Source organism: Anolis sagrei, chromosome X (genome assembly GCF_037176765.1).
Source record: "Anolis sagrei isolate rAnoSag1 chromosome X, rAnoSag1.mat, whole genome shotgun sequence".
Lineage (NCBI taxonomy): Eukaryota > Metazoa > Chordata > Lepidosauria > Squamata > Dactyloidae > Anolis > Anolis sagrei.
The window spans coordinates 57,660,590-57,685,998 of NC_090034.1; the positions used below are offsets into that span (position 1 = coordinate 57,660,590).

The following is a 25,409-nucleotide window of genomic DNA, read 5'->3' on the forward strand; positions in this document are numbered from 1 at the left end:
GCTCCACTTCCCAGCTTCCTAGCAGGGTCTTTTCTTCCTTTCTGTGTGCCTGATGTCTCTAAACATGCTATGCTTTCCATGTATGGTTGCATCACTTTGCAAATCAATGTGGTCAAAGGTATTATAATCAAGTTTGGCAAAGAATGGCCAAACAAGCTGGGGAGAGGCTTAGATTGGAGACAAGGAAACGGAGAGGCAATATGTATTATATTATATCTAAAGGGGTGCCATGTGGATTATGGAGACAGCTGGTTTTCTGCTGCTCCAGCACCTAGGACATGAGGCAATGGATTCAAATGGAAATCTGATTCCACCTAATTGTGACTATTATTATTACTGCAAGAGCTGTTCAAGAGTGGAATAGATTGCATTGAAGAGTGGCGGATTCGCCATCTTTGGAGGTCTTGAAACAGAGGTTGGATTGGCCTCTTTCGGGAGTGCTTCAATGGCATATTCTTGTGCGACAAAAGAGAGCTGGAGTTCCTTTCCAAGTCTATGATTCTCTACTTTGCATGCAAAATGTTCCATGTCCCAAAGCTCCATATACTTATGCCTCAGAGGGTGGTGAAACCTCCTTTTGCAGAGATCTCTAAACATGGATCGGCATATTTTAGAAGTGCTTTGGCTGTGTCTTCCTGTCTGGCAGAATGGCTCTTGGAAACACCAATGCCATGAACTTCTCTTCCTGTTCCTCCTGATATTTTTTCTTCCTTCCTGCAATGTTCATTTAGCAACCCATTATGAGTAATGAAGACCTTAGCATGGGGCATGAAAGCAGCTTTCTGTTTGGCCTTTCTTTCTATTACAATTCTTTCTGAGGTATCACCACCTGTCCAGAGTGGTCTTCCTCTCTGTCCTCAACCAACGTGAGTGTTCCACCAACACACACCGAGACATATATTCCAAACATGGCTACAATAATAATAATAATAATAATAATAATAATAATAATAACACTTTATTTGTACCCCGCTACCATTTCCCCAAGGGACTCGGTGAGGCTTACATGAGGCCGAGCCCAAACACAACAATACAGGCAATAATCACAACAATACAAGCAATTAAAATAGAACATAAACGATAAACACATAACATTATCAATAAGACAACATACAATTAGAACTGTGGGAAGGCTACTCACATAAATGAAAAAGAAGCTCAACTCCCATTCACTCACCTGCTCAGTCTTTCCGAAACACTAGCAATTTGTGTTAGGGATAATGGGATCTGCGTTGTATCATCATTGAGGAAACGAGACATATTTTTAATCAAAACCACTCCAGTCCTTTTAAGCCTGACCGGGAGATAGGATATGAATCCTGGACACTTCTGCAGAGGTGCATATCTATCCTCCTCCCTGATCCAAAGCCCTTCTTCTTCCCAGGATCCAATCGTAACCAAAGAGGAACTAAGAGATCTCTGGCCTACCTGCCGGCATCCTTCGATATCGTGACTGCCACATCAAGCCCCAGCGCTGAGACTCGCTTGCACACGGCGTCCATGTCGATGATCGAGTCGATGCACTCAGGGCCCCCTTCCACGCAGCAATGGGAGCCCGGACAGAAGCGGCAGTTGTCCAAGCCACGGTACCCCACGTTGTGGCCACATTTCTCCAGCGTCACAGTGGTGGCCATGCCTGAGAGGCCCACATGGACTACCAGCTGTGCAGGAAAGACAAGTGATGAGAATTGTGACAATGAGAAACACAAGAAACGGGACTCTCAACAATCAGAAACACAAGAGATGGGACTCATGACAATGAGAAACACAAGAGACAGGATTCGTGGCACTGAGAAACACAAGAGCCAGGACTCGTGACAATGAGAAACACAAGAGACGGCACTCGTGACAATGAGAAACACAAGAGACAGGACTTGAGACAATGAGAAACACAAGACATGGGACTCGCGACAATGAGAAACACAAGAGACTGAACTCGTGACAATATGAAACACAAGAGACGTCACTCGTGACAATGAGAAACACAAGAGACGGGACTTGAGACAATGAGAAACACAAGAGACGGAACTCATGACAATGAGAAACACAAGAGACGGGACTCACAACAATCAGAAACACAAGAGATGGGACTCACGACAATGAGAAACACAAGAGACAGGATTCGTGGCACTGAGAAACACAAGAGACAGGACTCGTGACAATGAGAAACACAAGAGATGGCACTCGTGACAATGAGAAACACAAGAGACAGGACTTGAGACAATGAGAAACACAAGACATGGAACTCGCGACAATGAGAAATACAAGAGACTGAACTCGTGACAATATGAAACACAAGAGACGTCACTCGTGACAATGAGAAACACAAGAGACGGGACTTGAGACAATGAGAAACACAAGAGACGGAACTCATGACAATGAGAAACACAAGAGACGGGACTCACAACAATCAGAAACACAATTGATGGGACTCACGACAATGAGAAACACAAGAGACTGAACTCGTGACAATATGAAACACAAGAGACGTCACTCGTGACAATGAGAAACACAAGAGACGGGACTTGAGACAATGAGAAACACAAGAGACGGAACTCATGACAATGAGAAACACAAGAGACAGGACTCACAACAATCAGAAACACAATTGATGGGACTCACGACAATGAGAAACACAAGAGACTGAACTCGTGACAATATGAAACACAAGAGACGTCACTCGTGACAATGAGAAACACAAGAGACGGGACTTGAGACAATGAGAAACACAAGAGACGGAACTCATGACAATGAGAAACACAAGAGACAGGACTCACAACAATCAGAAACACAATTGATGGGACTCACGACAATGAGAAACACAAGAGACAGGATTCGTGGCACTGAGAAACACAAGAGACAGGACTCGTGACAATGAGAAACACAAGAGACGGCACTCGTGACAATGAGAAACACAAGAGACAGGACTTGAGACAATGAGAAACACAAGACATGGGACTCGCGTCAATGAGAAACACAAGAGACTGAACTCGTGACAATATGAAACACAAGAGACGTCACTCGTGACAATGAGAAACACAAGAGACGGGATTTGAGACAATGAGAAACACAAGACATGGGACTCGCGACAATGAGAAACACAAGAGACGGAACTCATGACAATGAGAAACACAAGAGACGGGAATCACAACAATCAGAAACACAAGAGATGGGATTCGCGACAATGAGAAACACAAGGGACGGGACTCATGACAATGAGAAACACAAGAGACGGCACCCGTGACAATGAGAAACACAAGAGACAGGACTTGAGACAATGAGAAACACAAGACATGGGACTCGCGTCAATGAGAAACACAAGAGACGGAACTCGTGACAATATGAAACACAAGAGACAGGACTCGCGACAATGAAAAACACAAGAGACGGGCCTCACGACGAGAAACACAAGAGACAGGACTCACAACAATGAGAAACACAAGAGATGGCACTCATGACAATGAGAAACACAAGAGACAGGACTCGCAACAATGAGAAACACAAGAGACGGAACTCGTGACAATGAGAAACACAAGAGACGGGACTTGTGACAGTGAGAAACACAAGAGATGGGACTCCCAGCGAGTCAGGCCCGGACCTTGTTTTCCGGGATTACCCCAGGGGCCCCCACTCACTTGTGGGCTATGCTTCTTCCACAGGGCTGGAATGAGCCTCTGCACTGCCTGGTACTCCACGGGGATTTCATAAACGTGAAGGTCCACATCTTCTCCGAGGCCGATTTTCTCCAGCTCCTGAAAAAGCAAAGAGAAGGACAAGGTGAGTAGAGGCAGCCGAGGGAGGAAAAGAAGATACGCCACAGATATGGACTTTCATTTCCCAGCAGGCTTCCCTTGGAACAGACGCCTTATCCAGAACGAGATGGAGGAAATATCTATATATATATAAATGCTCTGTGCGTAATGAGTACCTTAAAAACAAAAGAACCAATGAACAAAATCACACCAAATTTGGCAACAAAACGTCTCACAACACAAGGAGTGAACATCACTCAAATTCTGATTTTGTCATTTGGGAGTTATAGTTGCTGGGATTTATAGTTCACCTACAATCAAAGAACATTCTGAACTCCATCAACGATGAAATTGAACCAAACTTGGCACACAGAATTCCCATGACCAACAGACAACACTAGAAGGGTTTGGTGGGCATTGACCTTGAGTTTGGGAGTTGTAGTTCACCTACATCCAGAGAGCACTGTGGACTCAAACAATGATGGATCTGGACCAAACTTGGCACAAGCTCTCAATACGCCCAAATATGAACACAGATGGAGTTTGGGGGAAATAGACCTTGACATTTGGGAGTTGTAGTCATTGGGATTCACAGTTCACCTACAATCAAAGAGCATTCTGAACCCCATGAACGACAGAATCGGAGCAAACTTCCCACACAGAACCCCCATGGCCAACAGAAAATACTTAAGGCCATCCAATTTAACTCCCTTCATCAGGGCAAGAAAATGTAATCAAAGTCCTCCTGACAAAGAGCCATCCAGCCATATATTGATAGCTAGATAGAGATATAGAGATATAGATAGATAGATATGATTCACACACACACACATATACGAGGGGTATTTTTTAAGTAAGGTCCGTGGGAGCATAAGTACACAACAAAAGTTTATTTCAAAAAAGTAAATTTATTTTCAGAAAGTACATACTTCACTCTATTTTTCGACATAGTTGCCAAGTTTGTTCAAACACTTATCATACCTCTGAACCAATTTTAAAATACCCTCTTCATAAAAACTTGCCGCCTGCTCCGATAACCAAGAGTTCACTGCCGTTTTCACGTCGTCACATCATGGACATTGTCACGGCCATCCTTGAATTGTCGTACCCACTTACGCACTTTGCTTTCACTCATAACAGTATCACCGTACACTTCACAAATCTGTCGATGAATTTCTGCAGCAGGCAGGTTCCTTGCTGACAAAAACCGTATCACTGAGCGAACCTCACATGCGGCGGGTGAGTTGATATTCTTAAACATTTTTAAAGCACAGACAGAACCGTACAGGTTAGCTACAGAGCAGAAACTGAGCACAGTTGTTCCCGGGACATGCCGGTACACGACGCACGCGCTCGTCTACAACAAAACGGACCTTACTTAAAAAATATCCCTCGTAGTATCATAGATTTGAAAGGGACCCCTAAAGAAGGACAATTATATGTTGCATGTTCCAGGGTGGACAAACCAGACACTCTCCACATCAACACTGACATAGAAACAACATGGAATACTATTTACCCACAAGCATAAAGGAATTACATATATTAGAAACCATTACTTTATTTTCCAGATCACCAGACTGGGCCACAGCAACGCGTGGCAGGGGATGGCTAGTTGGGGATAAAAATAGAGCTGAACCAAAGAAAACAAAACAAAACATTATTTACTCAGAAAAACAGAAGGTAAAGGATAAAGAATGGGGCAAAATCGCCGAAGGCTACCAAGTAACGGTAGCCTTCAGATGGAAAGCTGTAGTCTAGAAGTTTTGAAGCAGAGGCTGGGTGGCCATCCATCAAGAGGGCTTTGATTGTATTTTCCTGCCTGGCAGAAAGAGGATGGCTGGATAGCCGGTGGGGGTCTCGTCCAAATCTAGGATTCAGTCCCAGTGTTCTTAACTACGGGTTGTTTATAAGTTGGATGTTTGCAACTCAGCCTGTGCAAGAGTTTCACAACCAACACCTGAACACAAGGCCTGTCATTGGGTTCATGTGCCCTCCACAGACCTTGGGAGATCCAACTTGGGACGGAGGCAACCATGCGGCGCTTCAGCCCCCTTCCCAGAGACGCCCCAGTGAGCGTGGTCTGCATTACAGATGGAAATCTCCACCAGAGAAAGACGGCAAGGCCAGCCCTCCTTCATGCTTCCTTGCCTGTCCCGACGTCGCCTGCTGCCTTTTGTAAATCCACAAAGGGAGGTTTTCGCATGGAGAAGCATAGCAGGCGCACAAGGGATGCAGATCCCCACTGGCCCAACACAAGAGAGGGTCGGCAAAGACGCTTGCAAGTTTGTGGATTTGCATCTAGACCAGGGGTCCTCAAACTAAGGCCTGGGGGCCGGATACGGCCCTCCAAGGTCATTTACCCGGCCCTCGCTCAGGATCAACCTAAGTCTGAAACGACTTGAAAGCCCACAACAACAACAATCCTATCTCATCAACCAAAAGCAGGCCCACACTTCCCATTGAAATACTAATAAGTTTATATTTGTTAAAATTGTTCTTCATTTTAATTATTGTATTGTTTTTCAGTGTTGTTTGCACTACAAATAAGATATGTACAGTGTGCATAGGAATTCATTCATGTTTTTTTCAAATTATAATCTGGCCCTCCAACAGTTAGAGGGACTGTGGCCTGGCCCTCTGTTTAAAAAGTTTGTGGAGCCCTGATCTACATTATTGAACAGATGCAGTTTGGCATCGCTTTGACTGCCATTGCTCAGGGCTATGATTTGATGTAACTCTTAGTTGACTGTTCCTCAAAGCTGTATAACCTTATGACCTTGACGTCATCAGGATTTTCAAGTTACTAAATGTGGCCATTGGATGCCAAACAAAACTATAGAGTTGTACAGGGTGTAAATCAGCAGTTCATAAAGTGTGCTCCGGGGAGCGTTTGGGGCCCTATGAAGCATACTGAGGGGCTCTGCAATGGCCCTTTGGGTTTCTACTATTATTATTAATATTATTACTATAAATAGTAATATTAATTAATTATCGCAGTGCTCTCTGGACCATCCTCCAAAAAAATCGGGTGCCCTAACAAATTTGTGAACATCCTGTGGCTCCTCCATGATGACATGACGGCAACCATCTTGGCTCCCAAAGTGACCCATTTAAGGTGGAATCAGGGGTGAAACAGGGATGTGTTATTGCCCCAACCTTATTTTCCATCTTCATCACTATGATACTTCATCTTGTTGACAAGAAGCTTCCCACTGGAGTGGAAATCATCAATCGGACAGACGGCAAGCTATATAACCTCAGCAGACTGAAAGCCAAAACCAAGGTTACAACATCTGTTATAGAACTCCAGTATGCTGATGACAATGTCATCTGTGCGTATTCAGAAGACCTACAAGCCCTCTAAACACCTTCACAGAAGCATACGAGAAGCTCGGCCTGTCATTGAACATGGAGAAAACCAAAGTGCTCTTCCAGCACTCACCAGCCAATCCCTTTCCAATGCCAGAGATACAGCTTAATGGTGTAACATTAGAAAATGTTGACCATTTCTGCTACCTTGGCAGCCACCTCTCCACCAAAGTCAGCATTGACACTGAAATACAACACCGCCTGAGCTCGGCAAGTGCAGCATTTTCCCGAATGAAGCAGGGAGTGTTTGAGGACCGGGACGTCCGTAGGGATACCAAGGTGCTTGTCTATAAAGCTATTGTCCTCCCAACCCTGCTCTATGCCTGCGAAACGTGGACTGTCTACAGATGTCACGTGCGACTCGTGGAACGATTCCATCAGCGCTGTCTCCGGAAAATCCTGCAAATCTTTTGGATAGACAAGCAGAAAAATGTCAGTGTGCTGGAAGAAGCAAAGACCACCAGCATTGAAGCGATAGTCCTCCGCCATCAACTCCACTCGACCGGTCAAGTTGTCCGGATGCCCGACCACCGTCTCCCAAAGCAGTTGCTCTACTCTGAACTCAAGAACGCAAAACGGAACGTTGGTGGACAGGAAAAGAGATTGAAAGATGGGCTCAAAGCCAACCTTAAAAACTCTGGCATAGACACTGAGAACTGGGAAGCCCTGGCCCTTGAGCGCTCCAGCTGGAGGTCAGCTGTGACCAGCAGTGCTGCAGAATTTGAAGAGGCACGAATGGAGGGCAAAAGAGAGAAACGTGCCAAGAGGAAGGCGTGTCAAGCCAACCTCAACCGGGACCTCCTTCCACCTGGAAACCAATGCCCTCACTGCGGGAGAAGATGCAGATCAAGAATAGGGCTCCACAGTCACCTACAGATCCACTGTCAGTACACTGATCCTAGAAGACTATCCTATTCAGACAACGAGAGATCGCCTAAGTAAGTAAGTTACTATTACTATTACTATTATTATTATTATTATTAGCTGTCCCCTGCCACGCGTTGCTGTGGCTCACATGGGGGTTCTGTATGGGAGGTTTGGCCCATTTCTATCACTGGTGGGGTTCAGAATGCTCTGTGATTGTAGGTGAACTATAAATCCCAGCAACTACAACTCCCAAATATCAAGATTCTATTTTCCCCAAACTCCACCAGTGTTCACATTTGAGCATATTGAGTATTCATGTAGAGTTTGGTCCAGATCCATCATTGTTTGAGTCCACAGTGCTCTCTGGAAGTAGGTGAACTACAACTCCCCAACCAAAGGACACTGCCCACCAACCCCTTCCAGTATTTTCTGTTGGTCATGGGAGAACTGTGTGCCAGGTTTGGTTCAATTCCATCGTTGGTAGGGTTCAGAATGCTCTTCAGGGAGAATTTCATCCTAGATTTAACGTGTTTCCTTAACCACAGCCAGGCATCCCAGGGTTCCTTGTATGGAATTTGCATGAACCCTCCCACTGCCTCTCCCGTAACCCTTTCCAACCCTTTCCTATGGCACACAGTAAACAGAGAGGAATTGATCAGCAACTGAACATACTAGAGAGATTTGGGGAGAATTCACCATGACTTATAAGAGTTGTAGGTACTGAGATGTATAGTTCACCCGCAATCTAAGAACTGCACTCTGAACTCCACCAACGATGGACTTGGAACTAACTTGGCACAGAGAACCCCCATGACCACAAAAAGATACTGGAAGTCTGTAGAGGAATGTATAGGAGTTTTAGTTCGCCTATAGCCATAGCTCACTATGAACCCAAACATTGATGGACCTGGACCAAACTTGGCATGCATACCCAATATGCCCGAATTTGAATAGTGGTGGGTTTTGTGGGGAATTGGGCATTGTGGAGTTTCAGGTACTGGGATTTATAGTTCACCTGCAATTAATGAGCACTCTGAACTCCACCAAAGATGGAATTGGACCAAACTTGGCACACAGAGCACCCATGGCCAGCAAAAAAATACCGGAGGGCTTTTGGGAAAATTCACCTTGATTTGGGAGAGTTGTAGTTCATCCAGAGAGCACTGTGAACCCAAACACTGATGGATCTGGACCAAACTTGGCACACAGATCTGATAGGCTGAAATTTGATTACTGGAGGGGGGGGGGGGTTGGCGGGAATTGACCTTCCTTTCTGGGAGTTGTAGCTCACCCACAACCATAGAAACTATGAACTCCACCAATGACGGACCTGGACCAAACTTGGCACACAGAACACCCATTACTAACTCCACCTACTGGAGGGGTTTGAGGGGACTGACTCGCCATGGTGGGAGTTGCAGTTTACCCTACAACAATAATAGTAAGTCCCCTTTCTGCCATGCAGGAAAAGCACAATGAAAGCACTCCCAACAGATGGCCATCCAGACTTCGTAACAATAACAACAACAACAAAACAACAACAACAACAGTAATAGGAGCAACATTAGGGTCCATCCAATACAAACCCATTCTGCCATGCAGGAAAAGCACAGTCAAAGCACCCCCAACAGACAGCCACCCAGCCTTTGTAAAATAATAGTAATTCCAACGCCTTTCTGCCATGCAGGAAAAGCACAATGAAAGCACTCCCAAAAGATGGCCATCCAGACTTCGTAACAATAACAGCAACAACAAAGTAACAACAGTAATAGGAGCAACACTAGGGGCCATCCAATACAACCCCATTCTGCCATGCAGGAAAAGCACAATCAAAGCACCCCCAACAGATGGCCACCCAGCCTTTGTAAAATAATAGTAAGTCCAGCCCCTTTCTGCCATGCAGGAAAAGCACAATGAAAGCACTCCCAACAGATGGCCATCCAGACTTCGTAACAATAACAACAACAACAAAACAACAACAGTAATAGGAGCAACACTAGGGGCCATCCAATACAACCCCATTCTGCCATGCAGGAAAAGCACAGTCAAAGCACCCCCAACAGATGGCCACCCAGCCTTTGTAAAATAATAGTAAGTCCAACCCCCTTCTGCCATGCAGGAAAAGCACAATGAAAGTACTCCCAACAGATGGCCATCCAGACTTCGTAACAATAACAACAACAACAAAAGTAATAGGAGCAACACTAGGGGCCATCCAATACAACCCCATTCTGCCATGCAGGAAAAGCACAATCAAAGCACCCCCAACAGACGGCCACCCAGCCTTTGTAAAATAATAGTAAGTCCAGCCCCTTTCTGCCATGCAGGAAAAGCACAATGAAAGCACTCCCAACAGATGGCCATCCAGACTTCGTAACAATAACAACAACAACAAAACAACAACAGTAATAGGAGCAACACTAGGGGCCATCCAATACAACCCCATTCTGCCATGCAGGAAAAGCACAGTCAAAGCACCCCCAACAGACAGCCATCCAGATTTTGTAACAACAACAACAGCTCCCCAGAGCAGAATTTGAAAACTGCTGGCCCTGAGAGACAATTTCTGCTTGGAATCGCAACAACAGGTTTCTGCAATGTAGGGGGATCTTCATATAATTCAAAAAGAAGGAGAAGAAAAGGAGGGTGGGTTTCTGTCTCTCATTTGTGAGAAATGTGAGGAAAGACTGGAAGGTGCTTGGAATAGCAGCAGTGACGGAGAGATCCAGGAAATGAGTCACGATAAATCACACTCAGACGGCCCAAAACGTCAGTGCATGGCTGGATGCCATTATTGATCCGCATCTGGGTTCACGGGCAAAGCAAAGCATCCCAATGCTCCTCCCTGATGCTGAAGGAAGAGCAAAGAAGAAAGGAAGTTGTTGAAGGGCTTCATGGCTGGAATCACTGGACCACTGTAACCCCCACCAATAATAATAATAATAATTATTATTATTATTATTATTATTTAATAATAATAATAATAATAATAACGGATCTGGACCACACTTGGCACACAGAACCCTCATAATCGACAGAACATATTGGAGATGTATGGGGAAAATTCACCTTGATTTCGGGGAGGTGTAGTTCACCTACATCTAAAGAGCACTGAGAACCCAAACAACAGTGGATCTGGACCAAACTTGGCATTCATACCCGATATGCAGAAAATTGAAAACAGGTGGAGTTTAAGAGGAACTGATGCTGACATTTGGGAGTTGTAGTTGCTGAGATTTATAGTTCACTTACATTCATATATAGTGTGTGTGTATATATATATATAGTGTGTGTATATATAGTGTGTATGCATGTGTGTGTGTATATATATATATATAGTGTGTGTGTACAGTGTGCATGTGTGTATATATAGTGTGTGTATATATAGTATGCATGTGTGTATATATACATATAGTGTGTTGTAGTAGAGTCTGTTGGCAACGCTACAACTGATAGTAGGAGTGGTAGGGGAGGGAAACAAGGCGCCCAGGTGTTAGATGAGGAGCAGCAAAGGAAGAGAATTCGGGAGATACTTATGTCACCCACTGACGAAGAATCCTTTGAAGGTTTCTCCAAGAGTGAAATGAGTGAGGAGGAGGAAGGAGATGGGAATAGAGCAGTGTTTCTCAACCTGGGGGTCGGGACCCCTGGGGGGGTCGTGAGGGGGTGTCAGAGGGGTCACTAAAGACCATCATAAAATGCAGTATTTTCTGTTGGTCATGGGGATTTTGTGTGGGAAGTATGGCCCAATTCTATCATTGGCGGGGTTCAGAATGCTCTTTGATTGTTGTTGTTCATTCGTTCAGTCGTCTCCGACTCTTCGTGACCTCATGGACCAGCCCACGCCAGAGCTCCCTGTCGGCCGTCACCACCCCCAGCTCCTTCAAGGTCAGTCCAGTCACTTCAAGGATGCCATCCATCCATCTTGCCCTTGGTCGGCCCCTCTTCCTTTTGCCTTCCACTTTCCCCAGCATAATTGTCTTTGATTGTAGGTGAACTATAAATCCCAGCAACTACATCTCCCAAATGTCAACCTCTATTTTCCCCTAACTCCACCAGTGTTCACATTTGGGCATATTGAGTATTTGTGCCAAGTTTGGTCCATATCCATCATTGTTTGAGACCACAGTGCTCTCAGGATGTAGGTGAACTACAACTCCAAAACTCAAGGAAGATGTCCAGCAAGTCCCTCCAGTATTTTCTGTTGGTCATGGAAGTTCTGTGTGCCAAGTTGGTTTAATTCAATTGTTGGCAGAGTTCAGAATGCTCTTTCATTGAACTATAAATCCAAGCAACTATAATTCCCAAATGACAAAATCAACCTCAGCAGTATTTAAATTTGGGCGTATGGGGTATTTGTGCCAAATTTGGTCCAGTGAGTGAAAATACATCCTGCATATTGGATATTTACAATTCATAACAGTAGCAAAATTATAGTTATGAAGTAGCAACTAAAATAATTTTATGTTGGGGGGTCACCACAACATGAGGAACTGTATTAAGGGGTCACTGCATTAGGAAGGTTGAGAACCACTGGAATAGAGGCATTAAGAGGATTACTCGAGAGCAGGAGTCAGACGAGGAGCGCTAGAGAAAGAAGATCTGGGACATATTTACTACTCCCACTGAAGAAGAGGATTTCATGGGCTTTACTGGAAATGATGCAAATTCTATGCAAAATAAGTCTCTCCAGAACTTTGTAGAGGTGGCACAACAGGGAGATTGGTCTGTAGCGTTTTGGATCATTACGGTCTTTGCCTGGCTTCAAGATGGCTATGACTCTTGCTTTCCTCCAGATTTTGGGGATCTGACAGGATGCAGTGCAGTTGTTCATCAGCTCCAGCAGCCAGCACCTTGCTTTTGGACCAAAGTTCTTGATTTGTTCCATCTGTAGATCACCCAAGCCAGCGTAGAATTTGCATAGAATTATGGAAAAAATAGACCCATGTCTGATTCCACAGCAAGCTGGCTTCAGGAAAGGCAAAAGCTGCACATTGCAAGTGCTGAACCTGACTCAGCATATAGAAGATGGCTTTGAAAGGCAGCACATCACAGGAGCTGTCCTCATAGACCTGTCAGCGGCTTATGATACTGTGAACCACCGCCTCCTCCTGAGAAAAATGTATAATATCACAAAGAACTACCATCTCACCCGCCTCATAGGAAACCTGCTACAAAACAGGAGCTTTTTTGTTGAGTTCCAGGGCCAGAGAAGCAGATGGCGGAAACAGAAGAACGGCCTGCCTCAGGGGAGCGTGCTTGCTCCATCCATGTTCAACATTTACACAAATGACCAGCCACTGACAGAAGGGACAGAGAGTTTCATCTATGCTGATGATCGTGCCATTACCACTCAAGCAGGGAGCTTTGAGGTGGTTGAACAGAAGCTCTCTGAAGTTCTAGGTGCTCTTACTGCCTATTACAGGGAAAAACAACTGATCCCTAACCCATCTAAAACACAGACATGCGCCTTTCACTTTAAGAACAGACAAGCATCCTGAGCTCTGAGGATTACCTGGGAAGGAATCCCACACTGAAGTATTGCAATGCACCCAAATACCTGGGAGTCACTCTGGACCGTGCTCTTACCTACAAGAAGAACTGCCTGAACATCAAGCAAAAAGTGGGTGCTAGAAACAATATCATACGAAAGCTGACTGGCACAACCTGGGGATCACAACCAGATACAGTGAAGACATCTGCCCTTGCGCTTTGCTACTCTGCTGCTGAGTATGCATGCCCAGTGTGGAACACATCTCACCACACTAAAACAGTGGATGTGGCTCTTAATGAGACATGCCGCATTATCACGGGGTGTCTGCACCCTACACCACTGGAGAAATAACACTGTCTAGCCGGTATTGCACCACCTGACATCCGCTGGGAAGTGGCAGCCAATAGTGAAAGGACCAAGGCAGAGACATCTCCAGTTCATCCCCTGTTTGGGTATCAGCCAGCATGTCAACGACTTAAAACAAGAAATAGTTTTCTTAGACCTACAGAGACACTCGCTGGAACACCTCAGCAAGCGAGAGTTCAAAAGTGGCAGGCTCAAACCCAGCACCTCAATCCGTGGGTGATACCAGATGAGAGACTCCCTCCTGGGCACACTGGGCGACTTGGAAGGCGCTAAACAGATTGCGCTCTGGCACCACGAGAGGCACTCCAAGTGGCCAGAAACTGGTCAAAGGACATTTAATCAAGTACTATGCTTGCAAACTTTGTGGGGTTTTTTTATCTGTTTGTTTTTTTCTGTTAGAAATGTAATACAATGGTCTGGTTGCTGATGACATGATAAATAAAATACTGGAAATGATGGGTCTCGGAATAGTGTTGATGAAGAGGAACCACTGGATTGGACCAAAGTTCAGGAGATCAGGAGTGTGTGTATGCAACCAACGTCCAGTGACACTTTGAGGGATTTTCTGGTGCTGGGGATTGGCAATATGGTGATACCATGGAATCGTGGGGAGACCTAAGTCTTGAGTTGGAGGGATGTGTGTTGGCGTTCAGCTGTGGAGGCTAAACCAGCTGATAGTGATGAGGACGGGGTGGAGGGCAGCTCATCATCGGATGATAAGTTGTAAGATAAATGAAGGCACTGGAGTGATAGAACTTTGCAGTAGGCAAAGTGTTGGTTTCGTGCCTTGGGTCTTGTTGCTGCCGCTTCTCTTGTTGGGCTTGCCTTGGATCTGCAGGTTGCTGCTTTCTTCGTGTACCAACCAGATTGGCTTCTCGTAAGTGTGGATTTACATTCTCCTTGACTTTGGACTGTTTCTGATGACGACGCTGCCTTTTGGACTTTGAAACCTTCAGTTGGGATTTCTTTTACTTTGGACTGCTTTCTTCACAGCTCTTTGTTTGCTCATTATCTTTGAACTGTGTAATTTTGGTGTGTTTTGGAGGAACTCTTATTTAATCCAGATTTTTTGCCAGTTTAATCCGATTTATTTTCCAAGTTTGTTTTTCAAGCTGCAAATTGCTGCAAACTTTGAGTTTTGACCAGAGGCACTGAAGCAAGTGTCTCTGAGTCCTGTTTACTTTGCTTTAATAAACAATTGTTTTGAATATACCCCTGTGTCTGGCTCTTTAAGGCATCTGGGTTCCGACATAGTGTGTGTGCATATATATGTGTGTAGAGTGTGTATGTACATATAGTGTGTATGTGTATGTGTGTATATACATATAGTTGTCCAAAGCCCAATTACCGTCTCCCAAAGCAGTTGCTCTACTCCGAACTCAAGAACGGAAAACGGAATGTTGGTGGGCAGGAAAAGAGATTTAAAGATGGGCTCAAAGCCAACCTTAAAAACTCTAGAATAGACACTGAGAACTGGGAAGCCCTGGCCCTTGAGCACTCCAGCTGGAGGTCAGCTGTGACCAGCAGTGCTGCAGAATTTGAAGAGGCACGAATGGAGGGCGAAAGAGAGAAATGTTCCAAGAGGGAGGCATGTCAAACCAACCCCAACCGGGACCACCTTCCACCTGGAAACCAATGCCCTCACTGCGGGAGAACATGTGGATCAAGAATAGGGCTCAACAGTCACCTACATACCCACTGACAGGATACCGCACTTGGAGGACAATCTTATTCAGACAACGAGGGATCACCTAAGTAAGTATACATATAGTGCTTGTTGTGTGTGTATATATTTTGTGCATGTGTGTATATATAGCGTGTATGTGTGTGTGTGTGTGTGTGTGTATATATATATATATATATATATATATATATATATATATATATAGTGTGTGTGTATAGCATGTACATGTATATATACACTGTATATATATATTGTGTGCATATATAGTGTGTGAATGTGTGTATATATGAAGTATGCGTATATATGTATTGTGTGTGTATAGTGTATGTGTGTATATATACATATAGTTTAAGTGCGGGTGTGTATATTTATGATGTGTGTGTATATATATACAGTGTGTGTGTATATTTACATAGTGTGTGCAGTGTGTTTGTGCATATATATATATAGTGTGTATATAGTGTGTGTATGTGTATATATATTGTGTATATATATATATATATAGTATGTGTTTATGTTTATATAAAAAGTGTGTGTATGTATATATAAATATAGTGTGTGTATATATAGTATGTATGTATACACAAACACACACACACACACATATATATATACACACACACACATATAGCCTGAGTCTGAGTGCGTGTGCGTATATTTATGATGTGTGTGTATATAAATACAGTTGGTGTATATTTACATAGTGTGTGCAGTGTGTTTGTGCATATATATATAGTGTGTGTATAATGTATGTTTGTGTGTATATATATAGTGTGTGTATGTATGTATGTATATATAAATATAGTGTGTGTGTATATAGTATGTATGTATACACAAACACACACCTATATATATATATATATACACACACACATACACACTACCTGATTTTTTAAAAAAGATAATGTATCTCAGTACTTGACTTTTTCAGGGGTGGGGGACGAAAAGAACGAAAGTGTATTTGATTCCCTGCCAATCCTTGCTCCCGAAAAAGTTCCACAAACCTGCAAGAAACCTGGGAAGAAAAATCAAACATTACTGAAGAAGACGGGAGGCAAACCAGCCTCCCCCACAAATATACTATTCTCCATCGCCTTATGTACCTGACCGAGGCAGGAAAAAGCCCCCAACGCGTGTGACCGGTTCCCTGACCCCGGCACAATGGCTGCCTTTGTCCGCTCCTAATATCCTTATCTGGTCTGTCTAGACGCCCTGACAGCAATTGTCCCCCCCGCCCATTTCAGGAGGCGCTCTGACCTCACTCTTTGCAAAGAGGGGGCTCTGCATGTGTATGTGTGTGTATTTGGGGGGGGGGGGATATATATATATATATTTAGAGAGAGAGAGAGAGAGATGATTATACTAGATTATTATCTTAAATATATTTATATACATTATATTATCATATATATATATAGACCCATTATTAGAATAGTGTCTATAATATATATATATATATATATATATATATATATATATATAATATATTGTAATATAATCCTATAATTAACACACACACACACATATATATATATATGGATTATATTATTATATAATATATATTTATTTACATTATATTATTATTATTACTACTATATAGACACACATTATTATATTATTATATTATTATTACTACTATATAGACACACATTATTATATTATTATCTTATACATAAATAATGGCCGATCATGGGTTACAAATATCTGACTGACATCCGACTCCAAGTTAAGAATGGGGCTGAGACCAGAGGAAGTGAGAGGAATCCTATATTATATATTATTCGTATTATTTTTATTATATTATTCATAGTTATATATATATATATACACACACACACACACACACACACATACATGCAAATGTGAGTAGATCAATAGTTACCGCTCCAGCGTGAAGGTAACGGCGCTCCATGCAGTCATGCTGGCCACATGACCTTGGAGGTGTTTACAGACCAAGCCGGCTCTTTGGTTTAGAAATGGAAATGAGCACCAGCCCCCAGAGTCTGAGTCGACCAGACCTAATATCAAGGGGAAACCTCTACCTGTATATAGGCAGTCCCCAACTTACAAACATCTGATTGACATCCAACTCCAAATTAAAACTGGGGCTGAGACCACAAGAAGTGAAAGGAATCTTCTATTATATATATTATTCATATTATTATTTATTATATTATATATTATTCATATTATTATAGTAGCAACAATTATAATAAGTTTTATTTCTTATCCACCTCTATTATTACATTATATATTATTCATATTATTTTAAAATTTTATATTATATATTATTAGTAATAATTTTTATTTCTTATCCACCTGTCCTTATTATATTTAATATTATTCGTATTATTTTTATATTATATTATAATAATACACTTATAGTATAATATAAATAATATATTATATTTATAGAATTAATGTACCTAATAGTAATTTTATTTCTTACCTGCCTCTCATTATATTATATATTATTCATATTATATTATATTAATGTTATATTATGTATTATTAATATCAGTTATAATAATAATAGTTTTATTTCTTCCCGACCTCTCGTTATTATATTTAATATTATTCATATTATATTATTCTATAATAATAAATTTATATTTTAATAATATAAATAATATAATATATTCTATTTATAATATAAATAATATACAGAATAATAATAATAATTACTACAATAATATAAATAATATATAATAAAAGGAGAGGCAGGTAAAAATAACATGATTATTTCATAATATACATAATACTAATAATTACTGTAATAATGATAATAATATATAATGTAATATCATATAATATGAATAATATATAATATGAGGAGAGGCGGATAAGAAATAAATTATTATTATTTTATAAAATACATAATAATAATTACTATAATAATACTAATATAATATAATATGAATAATATATAACATAATAAGAAGAGAGGCAGGTAAGAAATAAAATTATTATTAATATTTTATAATATACATTATAATAAGAACTATAATAATGCTAATAATATATAATGTAATATAATATATAATAATATGCTAATAATATATAATATAATATAATATGAATTAATAATTCATATTATAATTCATATAATATAATAAGAGAGGCAGATAAGAAATAAAATTATTATTATTTTATAATATACATAATAATAATTACTATAATAACACTAATATAATATAACATAATTTGTTGTTGTTGTTGTTCATTCGTTCAGTCGTCTCCGACTCTTCGTGACCTCGTGGACCAGCCCACGCCAGAGCTCCCTGTCGGCCGTCACCACCCCCAGCTCCTTCAAGGTCAGTCCAGTCACTTCAAGGATGCCATCCATCCATCTTGCCCTAGGTCGGCCCCTCTTCCTTTTGCCTTCCACTTTCCCCAGCATAATTGTCTTCTCTAGGCTTTGCTGTCTCCTCATGATGTGGCCAAAGTATTTCAACTTTGTCTCTAGTATCCTTCCTTCCAGTGAGCAGCCGGGCTTTATTTCCTGGAGGATGGACTGGTTGGATCTTCTTGCAGTCCAAGGCACTCTCAGCACTTTCCTCCAGCACCACAGCTCAAAAGCATCGATCTTCCTTCGCTCAGCCTTCCCTATGGTCCAGCTCTCACATCCGTAGGTTACTACAGGGAATACCATGGCTTTGACTAGGCGGATCTTTGTTGCCAGTCTGATGTCTCTACTCTTTACTATTTTATCGAGACTGGACATTGCTCTCCTCCCCAGAAGTAAGCGTCTTCTGATTTCCTGGCCACAGTCTGCATCTGCAGTAATCTTTGCGCCTAGAAATACAAAGTCTGTCACGGCCTCCACATTTTCTCCCTCTATTTTCCAGTTGTCAATCATTCTTGTTGCCATAATCTTGGTTTTTTTGATGTTTAGCTGCAACCCGGCTTTTGCGCTTTCTTCTTTCACCTTGATTAGAAGGCTCCTCAGCTCCTCCTCGCTTTCGGCCATCAGAGTGGTGTCGTCTGCATATCTGAGGTTGTTAATGTTTCTTCCAGCAATTTTCACCCCAGCTTTGCATTCATCAAGCCCCGCACATCGCATGATGTGTTCTGCATACAAGTTAAAAAGGTTGGGTGAGAGTATGCAGCCTTGCCGTACGCCTTTCCCAATCTTGAACCAGTCTGTTGTTCCGTGGTCAGTTCTTACTGTTGCTACTTGGTCCTTGTACAGATTCCTCAGGAGAGAGACAAGGTGGCTTGGTATGCCCATCCCACCAAGAACTTGCCACAATTTATTATGATCCACACAGTCAAAGGCTTTAGAATAGTCAATGAAGCAGAAGTAGATGTTTTTCTGAAACTCCCTGCCTTTCTCCATTATCCAGCGGATATTGGCAATCTGGTCTCTCGTTCCTCTGCCTTTTCTAAACCCAGCTTGAACATCTGGCAACTCTCGCTCCATGTATTGCTGGAGTCTTCCTTGCAGGATCTTGAGCATTACCTTACTGGCATGAGAAATAAGGGCCACTGTACGGAAGTTTGAGCAGTCTTTCGCATTTCCCTTTTTTGGTATGGGGATGTAAGTTGATTTTTTCCAGTCTGATGGCCATTCTTGTGTTTTCCATATTTGCTGGCAAATGGCATGCATCACCTTGACAGCATCATCTTTTAAGATTTTAAACAGTTCAGCTGGGATCCCGTCGTCTCCTGCTGCCTTGTTGTTAGCAATGCTTCTTAAGGCCCATTCAACCTCACTCCTCAGGATGTCTGGTTCTAATTCATTCACCACACCGTCAAAGCTATCCTCGATATTGTTATCCTTCCTATACAGATCTTCTGTATAATCTCGCCACCTTCTCTTGATCTCTTCAGCTTCTGTTAGATCCCTGCCATCTTTGTTTCTTATCATACCAATTTTTGCCTGAAATTTACCTCCAATGTTTCTAATTTTCTGGAAGAGGTCTCTTGTCCTTCCTATTCTGTTGTCTTCTTCCACTTCCATGCATTGCTTGTTTAAAAATAGTTCCTTGTCTCTTCTGGCTAACCTCTGGAATTGCGCATTTAACTGGGCACATCTCCCCTTATCCCTGTTTCCTTTTGCTTTCCTCCTTTCTTGGGCTACTTCCAGTGTCTCAGCAGACAACCATTTTGCATTCTTGGTTTTCTTTTAATATATATATTAATAATATATATATTAATAATATAATAATAATATAATAATAATATAATAATAATATAATAATAATATATATAATTAATAATATATATATATATATATATAACATAATATAACATAATATAACATAATAATATAATAATAAGAGGAGAGGCAGGTAAGAAATAAAATTATTATTAATATTTTATAATATACATTATAATAACAAGAACTATAATAATGCTAATAATATATAATGTAATATAAAATAATATGAATAATATATAATATAATAAGAAGAGAGGCAGATAAGAAATAAAATTATTATTTTATAGTATACATAATAATGATTACTATAATAATACTAATATAATATAACATAATATGAATAATATATAATAAAATAAGAGGAGGAGGGTAAGAAATAAAATTATTATTATTTTATAAAATACATAATAATAATAATTAGTATAATAATGCTAATAATATATAATGTAATATAATATAATATGAATAATATATAATATAATAAGAGGAGAGGAGGGTAAGAAATAAAATTATTATTTTATAAAATACATAATAATAATAATAATAATAATTAGTATAATAATGCTAATAATATATAATGTAATATAATATAATATGAATAATATATAATATAATAAGAGAAGAGGAGGGTAAGAAATAAAATTATTATTTTATAAAATACATAATAATAATAATAATTAGTATAATAATGCTAATATAATATAATATAATATAATATGAATAATATATAATAAGAGGAGAGACGGATAAGAAATAAAATTATTATTATGTATATTATTTATATTATAAATATATATTTTATAATTTATGAATATGTATAAATTATATTATTTATATTATAATTATTTTTATTATATACATTTTATTTGTTACCCATAATATATTATTATATTATATTACATATTAATATTATTATATTATTATTGAGTGTGTATGTATGTGTATAACTAGGACCACTCTTTCAATACAAAAGTTTCATTGAAGCTCTTTGCAGAGGCCGACGTCTGGGGTTTTGCACGCAGACTAAGCTCTAGGATAATTCAACCGAGGCAAAATCCTTCAAGGAGAGAAAGGCATTGGAAAGTGGGTTTTCTTTGCCTTTGCCGTCGTTTCCCCCGTTTTCTCTCTTTCAGGCTTTAGGGATGCAAGGGAACTCTCTCCCAACGCAATAAACCTTCCTCGTCAAGCCAGGATTTGCAAAGATTGTTTAATTGATTTTTTTCCCCTTGTCTATTAAGATGCAGATCACACCGTCTGGGGCTCAGGAACTCAGACACCCGTCTTTGTGTCCCTGTCTGAGACGGGCACAATGCGAGGAAAAGGGCCCATTGACTCCCTCTCTCTCTCTCAATCTCATTCACATACATGCATACATACACATAAGGTTGTCGCTTTGCTCCACTTCTGCTCCGAGAATGCAAGACCAAGTTTAAGCCTCCCTTCTCCAAAAAGTTCGAGACCAGAAACATTTGGGACGACAGAATATCTGTGCACGTGCCCCGAGATGTCTTGACGGTGGGATCCAAAACACAATAAGAAAATTTACGATGTGTAGATCCTATGCAATAGATTATTATTATTATTATTATTACTATTATTATTATTATTATTATTATTATTATTATTTGAAACACAACAAGATGAGTCCACAGCAGACAAGATCACTCTGCTGGCTGTTGTATTGGATCACACGTCGTACACTTCCCAAGTGTCTAGGACTGTGTGATGTATCGGCGAATAATGCGTGCAGATCCCAGTAAGGTGGCCTTTTGCAGCTGGCAGATTGTAATTTTGTCAGCGCCGATTGTGTTTAAGTGCAGGCCAAGGTCTTTAGGCACTGCACCCTGTGTGCCGATCACCACTGGGACCACCTTGACTGGCTTGTGCCAGAGTCTTTGCAGTTCGATTTTTAAACCCTCATATCATGTCAACTTTTCCAGTTATTATTACTATTATAATTATAATTATTTTACTGACACAAAAGCTCAGTATGTCACAGCAAACGAGATCTATATGCTGGATTTTGTATCACAAAATCACAAGTCAAACAGTTCCCAAGCGTCTAGGACTGTGTGATATTATTATTATTATTACTATTATTATTACTATTATTATTACTATTATTGTTACTATTATTATTATTATTATTATTATTATTATTATTATTTGAAACACAACAAGATGAATCCACAGCAGACAAGATCACTCTGCTGGCTGTTATATTGGATCACACGTTGGACACTTCCCAAGTGTCTACGACTGTGTGATGTATCGGCAAATAATGCATGCAGATCCCAGTAAGGTGGCCTTTTACAGCTGGCAGATTGTAATTTTGTCAGCGCCGATTGTGTTTAAGTGCAGGCCAAGGTCTTTAGGCACTGCACCCAGTGTGGCGATCACCACTGGGACCACCTTAACTGGCTTGTGCCAGAGTCTTTGCAGTTCGATTTTTAAACCCTCATATCGTGTCAGCTTTTCTAGTTATTATTACTATCATTATTATTATTATTATTATTATTATTATTATTATTTTACTGACACAAAAGCTCAGTATGTCACAGCAAACGAGATCTATATGCTGGATTTTGTATCACAAAATCACAAGTCAAACAGTTCCCAAGTGTCTAGGACTGTGTGATGATATTATTATTATTATTATTATTATTATTATTATTATTATTTGAAACACAACAAGATGAGTCCACAGCAGACAAGATCACTCTGCTGGCTGTTGTATTGGATCACGCGTCGTACACTACCCAAGTGTCTAGGACTGTGTGATGTATCGGCGAATAATGCGTACAGATCCCAGTAAGGTGGCCTTTTACAGCTGGCAGATTGTAATTTTGTCAGTGCTGATTGTGTTTAAGTGCAGGCCAAGGTCTTTAGGCACTGCACCCAGTGTCTCGATCATCACTGGGACCACCTTGATTGGCTTGTGCCAGAGTCTTTGCAGTTCGATCTTTAAATCCTCATATCGTGTCAGCTTTTCAAGTTGTTTCTCTTCCATTATTATTATTATTATTATTATTATTATTATTATTAGCTGTCCCCTGCCACACGTTGCTGTGGCCCACATGGGGGTTCTGTGTGGGTGGTTTGGCCCAATTCTACCGTTGGTGGGGTTCAGAATGCTCTGTGATTGTAGGTGAGCTATAAATCCCAGATAGATAGCGTATACAGAGATGGATAGGTAGGTGGATAGATTGATCAGGAAGACTGCTGGGAGTTGCAATCCGAGAATAGGTAGAGATGGAAGAAAGGAGAGAAAGCAGAAGGGAATGAAAAAAGGGGGGGAGAGGAAGAGAAGGAAGGAAGAAGAGAATGAAAGAAAAGAAGGAAAGAAAGAAAGAAAGAAAGAAAGAGGGAGGGAGGGAGGGAGGGAGGGAGGGAGGGAGGGAAGGAAGGAAGGAAGGAAGGAGAGAAAGAAAGGAGGAGAGAAAGAGGGAGAAAAGGTTGGCCACAGCAACGCGGGATGGGTACAGCTAGTATACACACACACACACAGGTTCGAACATACTAATACATATATACCATATACTAGCCGTCCCCTGCCACTCGTTGCTGTGGCCCACATGGGGGTTCTGCGTGGGTGGTTTGGCCCAATTCTACCGTTGGTGGGGTTCAGAATGCTCTGTGATTGTAGGTGAACTACAAATCCCAGCAACTACAACTTTCAAATGTCAAGATTCTATTTTCCCCAAACTCCACCAGTGTTCACATTTGGGCATATTGAGTATTTGTGTAGAGTTTGGTCCAGATCCATCATTTTTTTAGTCCACAGTGATCTCTGGATGTAGGTGAACTACAACTCCAAAACCAAAAGACACTGCCCACCAAACCCTTCCAGTATTTTCTGTTGCTCATTTACACAAATGACCAGCCACTGCCAGAAGGGACAGAGAGTTTCATCTACGCGGATGATCGTGCCATTACTGCTCAAGCAGGGAGCTTTGAGATGGTTGAACAGAAGCTCTCCGAAGCTCTAGGTGCCCTTGCCGCCTACTACAGGGAAAACCAGCTGATCCCTAATCCATCTAAAACACAGACATGTGCTTTTCACCTTAAGAACAGACAGGCATCCTGAGCTCTGAGGATTGCCTGGGAAGGAATACCACTGGAGCATTGCAGCGCACCCAAATACCTGGGAGTCACTCTGGACCGTGCTCTGACCTACAAGAAGCACTGCCTGAACATCAAGCAAAAAGTGGGTGCTAGAAACAATATCATACGAAAGCTGACTGGCACAACCTGGGGATCACAACCAGACACAGTGAAGACATCTGCCCTTGCGCTATGCTACTCTGCTGCTGAGTATGCATGCCCAGTGTGGAACACATCTCACCACGCTAAAACAGTAGATGTGGCTCTTAATGAGACATGTCGCATTATCACGAGGTGTCTGCGCCCTACACCACTGGAGAAATTGCAGTGTTTAGCCAGTATTGCACCACCTGACATCCGCCGGGAAGTAGCAGCCAATAGTGAAAGGACCAAGGCAGTGACATCTCCAGCCCATCCCTTGTTTGGGTATCAGCCAGCACGTCAACAACGACAAATCAAGAAATAGTTTTCTCACTGGAACACCTCAGCAAATGAGAGTCCAAAAGTGGCAGGCTCAAATCCAGAGCCTCAATCAATGGTTGATACCAAATGAGAGACTCCCCCCTGGGCACACAGAAGACTGGGCGACTTGGAAGGCGCTGAACA

The 25,409-nt window shown here is 41.3% G+C and overlaps 1 protein-coding gene across 2 annotated transcripts in view; it reads right to left on the bottom strand.

Moving 5' to 3' along the window:
• The window catches only part of PGPEP1 (pyroglutamyl-peptidase I), a 76,344-nt gene that overhangs the window by 5,964 nt on the left and 44,971 nt on the right, over positions 1–25,409 (bottom strand). For both annotated transcript variants that reach the window (XM_060784896.2, XM_067473515.1), the window contains 2 exons: positions 3,636–3,752; positions 1,429–1,661 (listed from right to left, as the gene is read on the bottom strand). In XM_060784896.2, coding sequence (XP_060640879.1) covers positions 1,429–1,661; positions 3,636–3,752 — 350 coding nt within the window. The remainder of the gene's footprint in view (positions 1–1,428; positions 1,662–3,635; positions 3,753–25,409) is intronic.